The sequence below is a fragment of the Pithys albifrons genome, unplaced genomic scaffold (genome assembly GCF_047495875.1).
Source record: "Pithys albifrons albifrons isolate INPA30051 unplaced genomic scaffold, PitAlb_v1 scaffold_42, whole genome shotgun sequence".
NCBI lineage: Eukaryota > Metazoa > Chordata > Aves > Passeriformes > Thamnophilidae > Pithys > Pithys albifrons.
The window spans coordinates 97,105-115,365 of NW_027286057.1; the positions used below are offsets into that span (position 1 = coordinate 97,105).

Below are 18,261 nucleotides of genomic sequence, written 5' to 3' on the forward strand. Positions count from 1 at the left end.
AACACGCGTGGGCTGAGAGCTGGTTAACCCTTGCCTTGACCAACCCAAGCTGCCTTGACAGTTCCACAGTTAAAAAGGAGAGGAGAAAAGTGTTGTTAGAGTGCGGAATGAAATCGGAATAAAAAATAATAACCCAGAGACGCCGCAATAACCCCAGTGAGAGAGAGGGAAAGACGTTGCTTAAGAGAAAATTGAACGGAATAACGAGCAATTACCAGAACACGCCAAGAGGGTTTTGTGCCTGAATAACCAGTCAATAGATTTACACAGCATGGGGAAAGAATAAAAACCGGGAAAAGAGAAAAAAAAAAAAGGGAAAAGAGATGATTGGAATGACTACTGAGCCCTCCCTGCCACCCCCGCAGGCCCCACGAGTGGGGGAGCCACTCCGAGAGAGGCAGCAGAGAAATGTGCGAGGCGAGGAGAGCCTGGCTTGGCTTTGCAGTATTTCACCCCAAACGGACGGGGAAATGACAGGCGAGACGCCAGAAAAGAGGCAAATAAAAGAGGATTTTTATCCGCTGAGTGTTAAACGCCAATAAAATTAAACATCTTTGCAGCTCGCCAAATAACCGGGATAACAATCCGCGACTAACAACCAGCAAATAAAATCATAAGAATTAAAAGCAAAGCCCTCGGGGATGAGGAGCCGCCCCTGTTTGAGCCCCCCGAGCTAATTGCCCCCCTCAAGGCAGCCCGAGCCGCTGGAGGAGGAAACTTTTGTTTTGCAGGTTCAGGAAATTGTTCCCTTGTTTCCCATGTGTAAAAGGAAATCCTATAAAGTTTTATGGAGCTTATTGGCTTCCCCCGGCATTTGTTTTCGCCTGTAAAAAGCTGGCAGGGCCCGGGAGGAGCCGCCCCGCGTGTGCGTGTCTGGGGGCTCGGCCGAACCATCTGCCTGCCAAAATCCAGGTTGAGCTTTATGCAAATCCGTCGGCAACGTCTGGAGGTGGCGCAGCCCCCCCCGAGCTGCCCACGAGTGGGGTGGGGAGGGGAAAGGGGGCTGCGCCCACCCTGCGGCTCCGTGGGGGAAAACACGTGGGGAGGGGGCGCAGGGGACCCGCCGAGAGGGGTTTGCTCAGCCCAGAGTCTCGTCCATGGGGTGGAGGATCCATTTGGAGCCGAGTGTTGGGATGGAGGGATGGATGGATGGATGGATGGATGGATGGATGGATGGATGGATGGACGGACGGAAGGATGGACGGACAGAGGGATGGGTGGAGGGATGGATGGAGGGATGAAGAGATGGATGGAGGGATGGATGGACGGACAGACAGACAGACACTCTATGGAAGGCACGTTTCCCCCGCAGGAGCCGCGCCCATGTGTTCCACATTAGGCCCAGACAGAAAAGAATACCCATTTCCCTTTAAATAATTAAATAATTGCATAGATTAATACATTTCTCCAACCAGACGGGACCTGCAGCCCTTCCCTTTCCCGCAGCCTCCCCCAGGGCTGCTCCCCTCAGGACAAGGGGGTCACCCCACCCCCCAGACGGGCCCTCCGCGCCCCCAGCCCCATCCCAGTCACCTCCAGTCAGGCACTGGGACCTCCTGCCCACGTCCAACCTGCAGCCAGAAGCGACGGCCGGGAGATTTGGGGGTAAAAACCATTTTATCCCGAGTATACATCGGGGAGAGAGGAGGGGGGAGGAGAAAGAAACAGAGAGAGAAGGTAATTTTAATCCCATATTCCTATTAAAGTGCCATCTGCCAGGCGGGGACACCAGCCTGGAATGAAAAGCCTGAGAGAAATAAAGATTAAAAAGTGCAAACTGGCGGAGGGAGCAGCTCACCTTCCTCAGGGCCCAGCCAGCCCTTCAGCACCAAATCAGAAAGCCCTTTCCTCTCTTTTCCGTGCTCTGGGAAACAGGAAAAGCAGCACGTACCTTGTCCAGGGTGTGGGGATAAGGGAGGTTTAAGCTAAAACGTCCCTTCCTCCTTCCCGAAACCTACTTTTTTAATAAATAAAGAACAGAATATTCAAAGAAATCGATACTTCGCCAAAGTAACAGAGGAGCAGGAGCTGCTCCGAGGCGGGGAAGGAGCACAGAAATATTCACCAACTTTGGGGTGATTTTGCTGTTTATTCCATATGACAAAATAGAAGTTTCATCACCCTCTCACAGATGAAACGACAACTAATAAATATATCGAGGACATCGCTGTGGGAGGGAGGGGAATGAAAGAATTTACTGCCAGGGACCGAATTTAGACAGAGATGTACAAATTGGGGTTCGCCTTGGCTGCTTTTAATAGATATTTGAGCATTTAGCAAATCCACATTAATTACGCAACAAATAAATACACAATAATCCCAAATCCAGAGGTTATTTCTCCCTCCCCCTCCCCTCCCCTGCTGCGCTTTCCTGCCCCGAAATTTCGGAGGATTCGCGCAAAACGGGGTGTCCTCCCCCTCCTCCTCCTCCTCCCCACGGCCCTTCAGCCTTTAATATGCAAATAATAATAAAATTACGCCGTCCGAGTCCCGGCGAAACACGAAAATACCCCCCGAGCCCCCGAGCCGCGGCTTTAGGGTAAATTCTGGGGGTGCCAAAGCCCAGAGAGGGGCAACATTTCCCTTCGGGCTTCGGGAGAGGTGCCACAACATCTTCCCAGCAAAGCAGAGCAGAAACTCCCATTTCCGAGCGGAGCTGAGACTTCCCCAAACTTAGTGGCTTTTTTTCCACTTTAATTCCTTTTTCCCCCCCTTTCTTCACCAGCCCCTTTTTACACTTTTCTTGGGAATATCGCGATTTTAGAGCTGCCACCACCCGACCCAGCCACGCTGCGGATTTTTTGAGCCCTTTTTGCTCTGTTTTTTTTGGTTCCCTTGATGGTTTTTCCCCCAAAGTGTGCACAGGTTCGGACACTTCATAACAACCTACGGAGCGAGACACTAAATTTTTGCACGAAGCACCAGCGGGTTGTTGGTTTGTTGGGGTTTTTTTTCACCCCTTTTTGCATATTAATAAGAGATTTCCTTTGTCTGAGGAATTTGTGAGGGTATGGACAGAGTCCATCGAGCAGCTCCCTCCCTCCCCACCCTAAATTCAAAGTTTCCTCAAGGTCGCTTCCAGCTGAAGTCATGGAAAACAAAAATTTAAAAATAATAATATTAATGTTAATTAAAAAAAAAAAAAAGCAGGGGAGCCCCCCCCCCCCCCCCCTGCAATCCCACCTAAAGAGCCTCTTTGCTTTTCAACTTGGAATCTTTCTTCCACTTCATCCTCCGGTTTTGAAACCAGATTTTGATTTGTCTCTCGTTCAGGCAGAGGTTGTTGGCGATTTCAATGCGCCTCCGCCGCGTCAGGTATCTGTTAAAATGAAATTCTTTCTCTAGTTCCAGAGTTTGGTACCGGGTGTAGCTGGTTCGGGAGCGTTTACCATCCGTTTCTGGGGAAAAAGAAAATATCTTGAAATAAAAAAAGGGAAGGCACCACATGAAACGCCAAAGCAGTTCTGGAGGGATTATAAATTTTTTATTATTTCTTTTTTTTTTTTTTTCTTTTCCGAACCGATTACAAATCTGGGATACACAGAAGTTTGTCGTGTCTTTGGGCACGCAGGGAGCGAAGGAGCCTGAAATCCTTCATTCCCCAACACCTTCAGCCCCCAAGTCCCCCCCTTCCCTCCTAAAGCCCAGATCAAACACATGTAGATGAGCCAGAAGTGAACCTGTTTCCTCTCGGACAATAAGGAAGTGTACAAAGGAGGGAAAGATCTTTTCGGGGGGATCTTGTAGGTTTTTTTTCCCCCCCCCTTTCAGCCCCAGGAAGGCGGAGGGGGGAAAATCTCTCCCCTCTTTGCTACACCTTCTCTTCTGGTGTCTTTTTTTTTTTTCCCCCAGCTCACCCTCAAAGAACATCGTGTATTTCAAGTTATTTTTAACCCCCCCTTCCCAAAAAAATGGAATATTGCCTTTTATACACGTTTTGTTTCTATGATCCAATTATGCTGTCATAAATTTGGGCGTCTATAGCCTCTAAGCCTTTTAGTGGACAGTTTTACGAGCAATTGATGCCTTAGTCGTAAAATTTACGACCTCAGGTTTTTTATTATTTGCCCCGTATGGCCTATAAAAACCCAAGGCAAAAAAAAAAAAAAAAAAGGAAAAAAAAAAAAGGGGGGAAAAAAAATCCAGCGAAACAAAAAAAAAAAAAAAAATCAAGAAGTGAAAGTTTTACCATGGCTCATGTGTAGTTTGGTCATCCAGGGGTAAATTTGTGGAGGTTGTTGCTGCTGCTGTTGGGGTCCTCCTTGTTGTGCTGTTTGCACGGGCTCGGCTTTGATTTCAGCCGAGCTCTTAGATCTCTCCTCCAGCGGCGTGTTAACACTCTTCTGACTGTAAATCCCGGGATTTAGGGATGCTTGATCGTCTCTGGCTAAAGGATGCCCCGAAGAACCCATGACCGTGCAGGAAGGTCGCTCGGGGTTGGCTCGGGGGGTCGCAGACATGTCCGAGCCGCCCTGGGACGAGGCAGCCCCGGCCGAGGGGAGGGGGTTGCTCAAATCCAAGCCGCTGTAGCGGTACCTGGGCGGCTGAACCTCAGGCACACTTCCATAATTTCCATAACTTTGCATGGAATAGGCAGGAACGGGGGGACTTTGCTTATAAAACGAATTGGCGACGTAAGAACTCATGGTGGAGGAGGGGAGGAAGAAACAAAATAAAAAAAAAAAAAGGGGGGGGAGGAAAATTTGGGGAGGGGGATTTTTTCCTTGTTTTTTGTCCCCTTTCCCCCTCCTTTTCCCCCCCTTTTTTCTTCTTTTTCTTCTTTTCTCCCTCTTTATTCTTCCTTTTTTCTTCTGTTTTCCTCCTTTTCACCCTCTTTTTTCCTCTTCCCCCCTCCTGTTTATCCTTCTATTTTTTCTTCTTTTTATCTCTTTTTTCCTCTTCCCCTCTCTTTTTTCTTCCCTTCCCCCCCCGCCCCGTTTCCCCCTCTCTCTCTCTCTCTCTCTCTCTTTTTTTTTCCCTTTTTTTTTTTTAAACCTCTTTGATTAGGGGTTGATTTGTGGCCCTTTTGAAGTTCAGGGGTGGGGGGGCCGCGTTTTGTTCCCTCCTAAAAGTGCAGAATTTATAGGTGGGGATTCTTCTTTCTTTTTTTTCCCCCCTGCCCAAATATGGGATATTTAAGTGGCGTCACGTGAGCGGCGGCGGCCACTCATCAATTTGCGCGCCTGACCCCGGGGCGGGTTATTGATGGGCGCCCGCGGAAGCGCCCGCGGGGGGTGCGCGGGGCTTGCGGGGGGGATGCGCTGCGGGACGCGGGGCGGCAGCGGCACCTAGTGCTGCTCCGCGGCAGCGCAGCGCCCGCCCCGCGCCTCCCGCAGCGCCCCGCGCAGCGCCCCGCGCAGCTCTCCCTTGCGCGCATCGCTCCGCGGACTGTTGGATTTCCCTTTGCGCGTTTTCCTCCTCCTCGCCTCCAAAATCGCCTTTGCGCGTGGGAAGGGAGCGGGATATTAAAATACTGTGGTTTTATTCGCTGTTACATTTTAATGGCTAAAAACAAAGAAATGACACCGTTTTCTCGCTTTTTCCGCTGGGGAAGCTCCGCGCGTTGCTCCGCAGCGTTTTTCATCTCTTTTTAATTTTTTTTTGTTCGCATTTTCTGTCTGTTTGTTTGTTTGTTTTTTAATTAACCGAAGCTTTGCTGCCTGGGCGAGCAAAGCGCCTTTCCCGCAGCGTTCACCGAGGGGTTTCGGGGGCTCGGGGAGAGCTCCTGGTTCTGCGGGAGTTGCTCCTCCCGTGGCAGTTCCTCCAACGCTCCAAAGTTTACATTCCTGGTACCTTCTTTCCCCCCACCTCCGCCTTTTTTTTTTTTTTTTTTTTTTTTTTGGTGCAATTTATTGCTGGCAGGAGCCTGGATCTTCCTTGTCTGCCGCTCGCTGCACAAACCAGCGCCGCTCTTCAAAGGGCACGGCGGAGGGGAAATAAATACCTTCAAATCTGCCTTTGCAGCCCCGCCGAGCCGGGGAGGGGGCGGTGGGAGAGGGGCAGCGCAGCCCCCCTGCCCGCTCCGCGCTCCGAGCCGACCTGAGCACGTTTCTCTCTCTGCTCCGTCTCCATTGAGCTCCAGAGAAAGCCCCGAGTGCTCCGGAGGTTCCATCTCGCCTCCATCCTCCCCATGGGCGCCGAGTCCTATTTGTGTGGTTGTGGAGATATGTTTGATTTTGGTCGCTTTTTGGGGGTTTTTTTATCCTTTTTTTGGGGAAATTCAAACCGCTTTCCACCTCCTGCTCCCTTGGCCAGGTCGTTGCCCTCTTCCAAAACGCTCTTGGCTTCTCCTTGCTGGTGGTTTCTTGCTGTTGTTGCTGTCGGTTTCCTTGTTTTCTTTCGTTTTAAGAGAGATTTACTATTTTTGTTTCGTCTTTCCTGCGCTTTGCACAAATCGCCTGCACATTCCAGGCTGCAGACGAGCAAAGCCTGGGGAAAAAACACCTTCCCAGGCTGCTTTTTTAAATTATTATTTCCTGTTGTTTTAGGGGTTTTTGTGTTTTGGTTTTTTTTTCTCCCTGGTTATAGTCACTTAAACACCAAATCCCAGTTGTTTCCTTCAAAATCCTGAAAGGGACAAGGCTGATTCCAGGGGTTTGGCATCCCTGGCTCAGTGTTACCTACGGAATTCCCAGCAAATATCAGAGCAGTGACAAAGAGGCGAGGAAAATGCAGGTTATTTTTATCCAGGCTTTGCAGTGGTTTATCCGAGGCTGCGATCCACAGCAGCGGGGTTTGTTTCCCAGCGTTATATCCACAATTTCCGAGCTCCTAAGGATGAAGTTCTGGATAAAAGTGATTCCCCCCCTCTCCCTGGGAAGGTTTATTGGGGGTTGAAATAAGTCGGGGAGGAGGAGGAGGGGGGGAAGTGGGTCCTTCCGCAGAGCTGGGGCTTTCTCAGCTGTTCATTCAGAGCTCAAACGAAACCAAAAGAATGATCATAATAATTAAAAAACAAAATCGAAGCACAACCTTTGCCCTGGGGTTTGGCTGAGGAGGGAGCAATAAGAAATATATACTGGTTTGAACTTTGGAAATCCATTTTTAATCATGAAGCGAGAGGTATGGCATAGATTCCTGATGCCACCGAACAATACAGTAACAAGACTAATCCAAGGAGACAAAGCAAAATGTAATTCCCCCCTCCCTTTTCTTTTTTTTTTTCCCTTTTTTTTTTTTTTTTTTTGAATACTCTTGTAGGAGCAGGAGGGAGGAAGAGGAGAGAGGGAGCTGATTTTCAGGAACAACACACAGAAGAGAAGTGAACTTTTCTAACAGGCTGTTCTCAACACGAAAGGTTTCAACTCAGAGGCCATTCTATAAACTTTAAAAATAATATTCAGATTTTATTAAATACTCGACATAGTCCTCTGGACGTGACTTTATACATGAGAGGGTGTAACACAAGATCTTTTTTTTAAATTTTTTTTTTCTACCGCTATAGAACTCCATTCACTTTATACTGTGGAACATTACAGTGCTAAACATAAATATAAATACAGGTACCACAAACACAGTTAAAAATATTCACACAGAAACTGTCACAGTTTGTAGTATGCGGTGATGAGCCCAGGTAGCTGCTTAAATACAAGGAGGATGCTCTCGGAAAGGCGATATTTGGGTGGAAGGAGCTTTTTTTTTTTTTCTCTCAGGGAAATCAGATTTTTCACCAGAGGAGGAAGAATTGCTCTGGCTGGAGGGGGGTGGAGGGGAAGAAGCGTCTGGGCACAGACCGACCCGGCAGAGCGGAGGGTGGGTGCCCAATTTGGGGTGGGGGAGGCGGAGGGAGGGGGGAGGAAGGGAAGGAAGGGGGAGTGTGCGGCTGGAAACAGTCTCATCCCGAGTCAGATAAATAGGCGATGGCGGAGATGTGTGTGTGGGGTGGGGGTCACTGGAGGGAGCGGGAGGGGGGCCGTGTAGCCACGGGGAGGGGTGTCCACATTTCCACCTTAGACATTATTTTTTTACCACTCCCCTCCCATTATTTTTTATTCTTTTTTATATTCTTTTTTTTTCTTTTTTCTTTTTTTTTTTCTAAGGTAGCCAAACATTGTGCCAGTGATAAATACGAGCGGGGGAGGGGGTCGGAGCGGGGGGGGTCCTTCCGCCAAGCTGTCACTTCTTCACTCCTTCTGCTTCTCCTCCTCTGTCTCTTCTCGCTTCTCCTCCTTGGCCAAGCTGTCAGCGGCGGCGGCCGCGGCCCCCCCTCCAGCCCCGGAGAGCGTGGAACTCAAATTACTTTCTTTTTTCCATTTCATCCTTCGATTCTGGAACCAGATTTTAATCTGCCGCTCCGTCAGGCAGAGCGCGTTGGCGATCTCGATCCGCCTCCGCCGGGTCAGGTACCGGTTGAAGTGAAATTCCTTTTCCAGCTCCAGGGTTTGATAACGGGAATAAATCTGGCGGCCCCGCCGGCGGTCGGCCCCGTAGCCAACTCCTAAGGATGCCGAGACAAAACAGACTAAAAATCGTCAGCGCGGGGGAAGGTTGCGGGGGGGACCCGCACCCGCGCAGCCCCTCCGCCCCCGCGCACCCCGCGCCCGCCCCGCTCCTCCTCCCCCCACCCACCCCGGCCGCCTTCCCCCTCCCCACCACCCCCCTCACGGAAAAAAAAAATTAAAATAGCCCTAATTTTCTTTTATTATCATTAAATTAACCCTGTGCGCGCAGCGTTTTCTCCCGGGTCGTTTCCTCCCGGGATGCTGCTGCTGCTTCTCCCCCATCGCCACCCCAAGTTGTTTTTCCCACATTATTTCTGCCAATTGGAGGGTTTGGGGAGCGGGGCAAGGCGGGGGCAGTGGCGGCTTCCCCCGGCCCCTGCTCGGGAGAGGAACCGCCGCCACCACCGCACCTCCCGCACCCGTCATTAAAACTTATTTTTACCCCGGTAATATTTTGTGCTTAACTCCCGAGCAGAGCTCGCTGCACTTTATTATCGATATTTTACACTCTCGAAGTCTTTTAATTAGAAAGAGCATAACAAGCCATATTTGCTTGCAACAACTTAACAAATAAAAGGCCTGTAGCTGCAACTGTGAAGGAGCTATATTATTGTTTTTATGGGGCCATAAAAAGTCGCTCAGCCTGTTCTGCTAGGGAGAAGGTCGTAAAGATGGTTCAGTTTATTTAATTTATATCTCCGAGCTGTAAAACTTACCACTGTGGGAGTTCATACGCTGCATCCAGGGGTATATTTGAATGCTAGTTTTTTGTTCTTGCGAAGTGTTCCTGTTTTGGTCACTGGTAAAATCCTGTGCGATTGATGTCTGTGTATTATGTCCCATAGAATTTTGCCTGCAGCTAGAAAGCATGTCTTTTTCTTGGTAAAAAGCATTAGATCCATAGTCATAAGGTCCTCGGCTGGAGCTAAACACAACATTATCTTGCGGTGAATAAAAAGGAGAAGAATAAATCCGGTTTTGAGCAACGGCTGCTCCATAAGTAGAAAAATGCCTGACAGGGTCATAGGCAGTTGAATTGAGGGCTACGTTGGGAAGCACCTCTTGGCCACTGGTTAGATGGCAGGATAAAGATGGGTTTGTAAAATAGGAATTCATATCGTCCTCTATACCTGGCTGTGTGATTTCTTTAATATTTATTTCTGTCTCCAGTTTGTAGTCTGAACTAGATTGTTATAGGGAAGGCTCTGCTCCAGGACAGACAGAATGACACAGTCAGCTGACCCGGGGGGAGCCAATGGGGAGGCGGGTGTCAAAAAGGGAAAAAATTGCTTTTGCTTCTCTTGATTCCCTAGTTGAAACTAAGTGGGCATGGAAAGTAAGTCCTGCACCCCCAAACCCCCCCCGGCACCCCCGGGGCTTGGGGGGCTGCGCTGGGGAGGGGGCGCCGCTGGGGGCAGGGCTGGGGGAGCTGCTGGGGGGCAGCGGGGGCTGCCGGGGGGCGAGGCGCAAATTTCTTAAGCCAGGCTTAACTTTTCCTTCCCCCTCTCCTCCCCTACTTTCACCCCCTTTTCCTGCTGATGGACTCGGGGCTTTGGGAGCACCGTCCGCGTTATTTTGCGTTTTGCTGCTTGGGTTTGGCTTGTTGATGTTTTCTTTATTATTATTTCAAAGAAATGTTTGCTTAATATCTTGTAATAAAATAGCTCAGAATTCACAGTAATAAATCTCAGACGTCCACAGAATATTAAGCCATAAATTACCCTCCTTTTTTTTTTTTCTTCCCTTCTTGTTCTCCTGTAGCATTGGTCAATATTATGGAATCAAATGGTTGTGTTCCTGATGAGAAAATATTACATAAAGAGAGGGGGGAAAACATGGCGACTTCTGAATTGATAACGTGTTTCGGAGCCTTCTCAAAGTATGTCTTGGGGAGGGGAGGGAAAAAAAAAGGACATTCAGCAAAGCAACAGCCAACCTTGCAAACTCACGTTAGCCTGAAGTTGGATTTCTCCTCCAGTTTGACATTTCTCCCCTCAGACGTTTCCCTGCGAATTTTTAATGCTGGAGGATATTTACATTTTCAACAACTACAACAACAGCACGAAAGGGGAAGAAAAGGGGGGGTGGAAAAGAGGATTTGTGGTTGAAAGGGGGAGCCTGGGCTGGGGACAAAACCTCGTGTGTGTGTTGTGTGTGTGTTTGCAGCAATTTAGAGTGGCAGATATTTCCAGCTGATTGGGAAACTTCCATTGCAAATATTTAGTCAGACGCAAAGGGGGATTATATTCTGCCTTCTCTGGGTAGATTGCACCTAGAACTAATTGAAATGAAGACAGCTAATCTCATTTTAATTTCAATCTAGAGCCATAAATTGCCCCTTAAATGTAAAACATACCTGCTGATCTGTAAATATTGGGAGGTATCTTTATCATTCTTGCTATTTAAAAATTCAATTATGGCAGGGGAGCCCTGGCCTCCTCTCTGCTGTGTGTGGATGTGGTGGGGTTTTGTTAGACCTCCAGCGTGTCCACGTTTTTATTTTGAACGTGAGTGTGTGCGGGGGTTGGGGAGAGGAAGGGCTGGGGGTTCACACTCACACTCCAAACTCAGGCATTTGTTTGTCTTGCTCCCCATCAATGGACTTAATTCCCTTTTTTTTAGCGATGTATCCCTCCAAGATTTTAGCTGACAAAGAAGGGTTGAGGGGTGTGTGTATATTTTTCCCCCAGCTATAACAGGAACCCGGATGCCAACGGATTTTATGCTCTTTTTCCTCTGTGTAACAAAGCAAAGTAATCAATGGTAGCAATAAAACCATAAACGAGACTACAACTGAAAAAAAAAAACCCTCGTGTATTCATCTTCTATAACGTTAAGGCTTCCCCTGAGTTTCACTGGGGGAAAAAATAAAGTTTGTAACCAGAAAGGAGGTGGCTGGAGCTGTGCAGCACCTTTTTTAAGCTGAGTGCCCTGATGGGGAGCCCAGATCCCACCTAGGGCTGCCCAACTTGGAGCAGCCTGGTGGGGATATCACACTTATGGCCATGGAGAAGGAATTCCAGGCATTTTCCCCCCTCCAAAAAAACCAACTTCGCTTTGCTTTCGTTTCCCTTCTCTCCCTCTGCCCTTTCCTTGGACCCTTCCTGGGGATTTGTGTAATTAAAAATATTGAACTGGGGGGGGGGCACACAATGACTGGGAGCGTTATGATGGATTTTTTTCCCCGCTGAGATGAGAACCCCCCACCCCAGGGGCGGCTTTGGGGTGCCAGGGACGTGCTGGGAGTGTGGCAATGCCAGGGGCGATGGGCACATCCCTGTGCACCCCAACCTGCCCGGGCAGGGTGACTTTGGCCGCCCCCAAGCTGATTAAAAAGGTCCAACAAATGGATGGAGGGAGAGGAGGATGGACGAGGCTCTGCAGTTCTTGGCGTGTTGTCTCACCTTATGTATTGCTCACGGCCCGCTGTAATTTGGCGAGGAAATTAAAAATAGCTCCAGCTGGTTGGGTTGGACCTTTGCGAGGGCACTTTGATGGGGGAGCTGCACCCCTGGAAGGGCATTTCCACCCTGCCAACCTCGCCAAAGTTTGCAGGACTTTCTAGGAGGGCTTTTTCCGGGGGGTTGTTTTTCCTCTTATTTATTATTTTTAATTTTTGTTGTTATTTTCTGTTGCTTTTCTTGTTGTTGTTGTTGCTTCCCCCTTCTTTTCTCTCTTTTTCTTCCCCTCCCCTCCCTTTTTTTGTATAGGTGCTCGGGGCTGTTGTATCGAGACCTGTGTGATAACCGTGTGACTGGGAGTCGAGAAAGTTAAGTGTTTTATTACTTCTCTAAACAGAGGGCAAGTCTTAAAAGTCTGGTCGATTTATAGTGAACAGAAAGCAGCTGCCGTAAAGAAACTTAAAATAGAATCCTCTCCCCACGCTAAAAACCAGATTTCTGGGGAGAAAAGGGAGTGAAGGAGGAGGGGGTGGGAAAAAAAAAATAATAGAGCAGAACCACCCCAAAAAGCTGCAAACACAAATGAGGCATCATTAAAGTATGTTTTGCTCCTTGCAATTCCTCAGCCTCACGTTTTGAATGCACTGGACATTTTTTTTTTCCACCATTGATATTTTCGAGCAGTTTGGGGATTGCTCGAAAGTATTTCATCAAGATATGTCACTACCCAAAAGGTATTTATTTTTTCCCCCATGGAAACACGTAGAGGGAATATGTGGGGCGCTTTCTGGTTAAATTGGTCTGCAAACAATTATGTAAACTCATCAGCAGAAGCAAGAACAGATGTTTTATTAAAAGTGCTACACAGCAGTAGAAATATGTACAAGTCTTCGAGTAGCTCTTTAATAGGAGTTGCTCTTTGTTCCCAGGAAAGAAAAGCGCCCATAGAAATCTGAAATAACATTCACCACTCATATTTCCCCCCCTTTTCGCCCCACTGATGCTCACACAGAGAAGGGGGCGAAGGAAAAAAAAAAGCAGAAAGGGGAAAAAAAATAAAAATAAAAACGTGTCGGGAGATTTCCTCCCCCCCCCTCCCAGCTCTAATTACCGAATTGATGAACTGATTTAGGTGGGGGGGGGGGGAAGAAGGCTAAAAAAAAAGGAAATAAATAAAAAACATTTAAATAAATAAACCCCATAATCCCAACACATGTGTTTTCTATCCCTCAGTAATTACTGAAAGGAAACAAATCCCAATCGGTGTCCCCCCCGCCCCTCCCTCCCCGCAGACTCCGCTACTGGCGACACGCTGCGCCCAGTCCTGCTCCGCTTCCTCGGGGGGCTTTGGGGGTCCCTCTGCTCTCCAGACACGAGCCCCACTCGGGGCACCGCACGGGGGTCCCCCCACCCCGCGCCTGTCGCGACAGGGAGGGCGGGAGGTGCCCACGCGCTCGGGGCGCGGAGCCGTTCCGGGCCCCCCCTGGTTAAAATTCAGATTATCCAAGCTCTCTGAGGTTTGTTTTTTGGGGTTTTTTTCCCCCTGTAAAGTGCTGCTAAAACGTCTCTTTGGGGCTGCGCGAAGGGGGCACCCCCTCAGCGCTGCCCCCCAAAGGGGCACAGTGAGGGGCACCCGCGCACCCCCCTCATGTGGCCGCGCTCCCTTCCGAGCAAACCCTCGAACCTCTTAGAGGGAAATCCAAGTGATGTATTAAAAGCCTTTTTATTTAAACTGATTTCACTTTCTATCTACGATCTCGGCCTCCTCTCGCGTCCCCTTTTTTTTTTCCCCCCCTCTCTTCTTTTTTTTTTTTTTTTTTAACTTGACATTTATGGCACACGTGAGTCCTAATTATTTATTTGGGGCTTTCACTGGGAATTTATTCCTGCTCTTTCCAACTGGATTTTCTTAGTCAAATATTGCTCTCAGCTGTAAATAACGCTCTCAGGAAAATTAATAAAAAAATAAATCGGGATGGCAGCACCCAAAAAAGGGGTACCAGGAGAACAACAACCCACTGGGGGAGGTTTATTTACCTCTCCCCCCAACCCCCAGTGGCTGCATTGTTTGGGAGCCGTCTCTGTTCTCTGTAATTACAACCTCGGAGTCAGAGTCTGGGCAGCTCTTAATTAAAAAAAAAAAAAAAGGAAGAAAGAAAAAAAAGAAAAAAAGAAAGAAAAAAAAAAAGAAAAGGAGATGAAATCTCTCCTTGCCCTGAATTCTTCTCTTCAGAGCTCCACTGACTGTTTTAGACTGTGCAAAGTTTGATTCCGGAGCTTCAGACACCGCGTGGGGAGAGGGTGGCCTGTTCGGGAGGTTTATTTGGTAATTAAAAGGCGTTTTCTGCCCCGAGTTGCACCGAGTCACAACTCACAAAAACACCCATTTTCGCCCCATCTCTTGCCAAGCAGAAAAGCTGCAAAAATTACAACCAGCGCCGTTGCTGATATTTTTTCTTTTAATTCAAACCTCCGCAGCCCCCTCCTTTTTTTGCCCAAGGTGAATAAAGCAGAGTATTTACCACTCTGGGCAGAGTCGCTCAGACGAGTCATTTCTTTGCCTTTTCCTATTGATTTTTTTTTTCCAGCGTGGTGGAGGGAAATGGCCTTAAACATGTTCTTGTTGCTTTGATTTTATTCTCAGAGTTGCTTTAGGGAAGTGCAGCAAAAGTTTAGGGCGAGTCCCTTCAAGTTGGGAGGCTCAGTGTGAAAAATATAGACAATAATAATAAGAGTAAAAAAAATAATAATAAAAGGCGGGGGGAGAAAAAGGATTTTCTCACTTTTAAAACCTTTCAGTCGCTGTAAACATTTCCAGGGATTGGAAGGAGGGGAACTAAAAAAAAAAAAAGGGAATTCTGGCAATTGTCAAAACACATGTCTGCTAACCAGGAAACCGGGAGGTGTGCGGGGAGGAGAAATTAATCTGTTCCTACTTCGGAAATTTATCCCTCCTCTTTCTGCCGAGGCTCCAAAGCGCTTTCGGACACTTTTAAACCTTTTTTTTTTTTTTTTTTAGCTTTTTCCCCCCGCCTTGAGATGGCGAAGAGACTTTCAATTCTCAAATATTCCTTTTTATAGGGAGTGTGTGTGTGAGCGTGTGTGTGATTTATTTCATTATTTTTCTCCTTCCCAGATTTATTGGTGAATCTCAGCCCAACAAAAGAAGGCACCGAAATCTCCCCGCGGAAACGGGACTTCGCTGGCTCTTAAATTACCAAGTAACCACGTTGCGAAAAAAGTTGAGAGCAGCGAAAAAAGCAGGGGGAGAACCCCCCCCCTTCCCTGCACCGCCGCCTCAGTTCCATTTAATTTGCTGATTAAATGCACCTCGGGATAAATCTGAGCGGGGCGAGGAAGGGGAGCCCCCCCCAAAAAAAAGCCAGGAAAAAAATAAATCTCATATTTTAGGGGATTTAAAACCGCGGAGTGGTGTTTTGTCTGTAGGGAGGGGTCTGGTGGCTGCGGAAAAACTCCTGGTGGCTTCTTGACTAATTGTAGGGATAAATACGGGGAGGTTTTTATTTAATCGGTTCCAATAAAATACCTTTTTTTGCTCCAAAATCGAAGTGAAACCTGTTCAGGTAGAAGGGAACAATTTCCCGTGAGGAAAAAAAAAACCCAACCCCAAAAAATCCTGCCTTGCAGCTTCGAATTAATACATTTTTATAATGAGTTTCTCCTCATGGGGGAGCGGAAATTTTCCTTAAAACCTCGAAAATGAAAAGAGGCGAAAATATGACAGGGCTGGGCGTGACGTCACAGCCACCTCGGGCAAGACTTTGGGGCAGAAAAATTCTAAAAAGGGACATTTTTTTCTGCGCACTTGTGCGAGTGTCTCCAGGTGTGTCTGTAGGTGGATCTGTAGGTGCAGAGCTGCGATTGTTCTTTGGGTGTTGGGATTAAAAATAAACGGCGTGGGGTGTTATCACGTTCTGCGAGGGTAACTCGGGGCTGAAAAATTGTCGTCATTAACTATAGGCGCTTTTATCCTTTATTCTTTGCCGATATGAGGCAGAAATTTAATCATAGGTGGCTGGCAAAAAAAAAAATTATTCAGGAAACAATAATAGTTGCCTTAATGATGGTTTTTTTAGGGACGATCACTTAGGCAGAATTAAACTATATATTTGGAGACAACCTCTTGAGCACTTTGGTGAATTTATACATTTACATCGTCTTTAATCGAGCAACAATTTAATATTTCAGGATTTGCTTAAATACACTCATATTTTCAGGGGGGAAATACCGGTCCCGAGCTGACATGCCTTATCTATTTTTATGAGTTCATGTACATTGGGATGATTTAAACCCCAGTAAGACGGAACGAAAGGGATATAAAAAAAAAAATCCAAGCCCAAACCCGCCTTGAATTAGCAGAAAGTGCAAGTGAGGAGTTACAAATGGCTTTGGGGAACTTGGGGAAGTTTGGGAGCCGGAGCGGGGGGCACAAACCTCAATGTTAAAGCTCCCAAAACTTCTTTGTGCGGGGATTTTGTTTGGAGCGGCAGAAGCCAAAGGGGGGGGCGGGTTCTCCCTCCAGCCCAAGGCCCGTCTCGCTCCCCCTCCCCAAACTCTCCCCCCGCCGCAATAACACACAGACAGGGGAGGGGGGAGAGGCACCCAAGTGCCCAAACTGCCGGGTTTCTGTCACTTGGTGGCAGTATACAAAACAAGTAAACAAAACCCGGCCCCAATGGAAACCCTCCAAAGGCGGGGGCGCCAGGCCGGGGGGGTGCCCACCCCTGGGGTGACCCCCTGTGCCCCCCCCGTGCCCCTCGGACCTGCTCTGGGCAGTGATTTTAGTCGGGGGTTAAGAGGGTTTGGTTTGTTGTTCGGGTTTTTTTTCCTTTTTCCCCCCCTTACTTTCAGTCTCTCTCCCCCCTCTCTCCTTTTTTTTCTTTTTTTTTTTATTTTTCTCCTCCCCGCCCCCCATTGAACCGCGGGGCTTTAGTCTGGGGACAAAGACTTTTACAGCAAGGTGTGTCCCCCTGCGACAAAGGCGCCCTGAGCAGCCTGTCCCCTGCAGACTTGTGTCCAGACACCGCAATTTCGGGCATTTCGGCCTTTTATTGTGTTTGTGTCTGGGGAGGAACGAGGCGAGAGGCGGCGGGGGGAGACGGGGCCGCTTTTCGCCTTCCTCCTCCTCAACATCTTCCTCCCCCTCCCCACCGGAAAAAAAAATCCCCCTCGTCCCAATTTGAGGGGCTCCTGCCCCGATTTCCTCAGTTTTGTTCCCAAATCTCGAGTCCACGTTGCCATCTCAAATCCGACAGGGAAAGGCCTCGTTATTTTAAATTTAATATCATTTTTAGCCCTGACCTCAAACACCACTAGTGAAAAATTGGGGGGGTTTCACCATTTCTTCTTTTCTTTATTTTTTTCCCCCAGAGAGGGCGAACTGCGGGGATTAAACCCCCGCCAACACCAGCAACAAGATCTCCAACTATCTCCTCCAAAAAATAAAATACTTAATCCCCCGATGTTCCGCACCATCTTTTCCCAAAGCTTATTTCCCCCTCTATGACTAATTTTTTAAATCTATTTCCCCCTCTGTGACTAATTATTTCATCTCCCCACGCCTTTTTTTTTCCTCCTCTGCGCTCCGAGTTCCGCAAAATTCTATCTGGGGAGGGGTGAAAAAAAATAACAAAAAAGAAGAAGTCAACGAGCCCCTTTGGCGCCCAAAGCTCGGCGCAGAAATACAGCCCCAAAAAAATCGTATTTATAATGGGAAGAACCACAAAGATACGGGTGGGCATCACAAACCCTTCTGAGCTTCAGCACCTCCACCGCTCGCACCTAAAGCCGGGGGCGGCTGCGCTCATAAATAGAAATATCCCCCATTATTTCGGGTGGGTTTGGTTAATTCGTTCCCCGAACGGAAATTCCTTCACACGACAAGTTGGGAAATCGTTTCTTTCTAATCATTTCTTTGTAGTTACAGGTTTTTCCAGGCTCTTACAGCACGGCGGATTCGGGATAATAAAACACCCACACGCCCTGGCCGTGTCTTTAGATATATTTGACCGTAAGATGCTCTTGTAGAAGCCGCGATAAAACACCCACGCGCGGGGAAGATCCTTTCGAGCCGCTTTATCTGTGCACGCACTCAAATAAAAATGGAAATCCCTCTCCTTGCACAATTGTATTTACGCCCTTCACACGCTCGTCCTCGACACCTCCGAGTAAAACCACCAGAAATAAATTAGGAAGCTCTGGGGGCAGCACGATGTTCATTTAAACGTGTTTTTTCTTTCCTGTAGGTTCCTGATTTGATTTCATTTTCTCCCTGGAGCTGTCGAAGAAAATCTGTTATTTCCTTCCTGAAAGTCCCTGTCATTAACACGTGGCGATTTTCCTTTTAATTAATGTTACAGATACAAACAGCGATTAATTTCCTCTGGTTTAGATGGCGA

At 48.0% G+C, this 18,261-nt stretch overlaps 3 protein-coding genes across 4 annotated transcripts in view; all 3 read right to left on the reverse strand.

Moving 5' to 3' along the window:
• Positions 1-18,261, reverse strand: part of HOXC10 (homeobox C10) — a 69,543-nt gene that overhangs the window by 14,331 nt on the left and 36,951 nt on the right. The window lies entirely within an intron of this gene.
• On the reverse strand, positions 3,162-5,148 carry HOXC5 (homeobox C5). Its single transcript, XM_071581802.1, has 2 exons — positions 4,190-5,148; positions 3,162-3,398 (listed from the first exon to the last, which is right to left on the reverse strand). Exons 1-2 carry the CDS (start codon positions 4,644-4,646, stop codon positions 3,184-3,186), a joined length of 672 nt encoding a protein of 223 aa, XP_071437903.1. The 5' UTR covers positions 4,647-5,148; the 3' UTR covers positions 3,162-3,183.
• Positions 5,287-18,115, reverse strand: HOXC6 (homeobox C6). 2 transcript variants are annotated; one of them, XM_071581800.1, is made up of 2 exons: positions 9,158-18,115; positions 5,287-8,461 (listed from the first exon to the last, which is right to left on the reverse strand). In XM_071581800.1, the coding sequence occupies exons 1-2, from the start codon at positions 9,555-9,557 to the stop codon at positions 8,124-8,126; spliced, it is 738 nt and encodes a 245-aa protein (XP_071437901.1). In that variant the 5' UTR covers positions 9,558-18,115; the 3' UTR covers positions 5,287-8,123. The 2 variants fall into 2 exon arrangements, with proteins under 2 accessions (XP_071437901.1, XP_071437902.1); XM_071581801.1 differs by having other exon boundaries at positions 5,289-8,437; positions 9,158-18,113.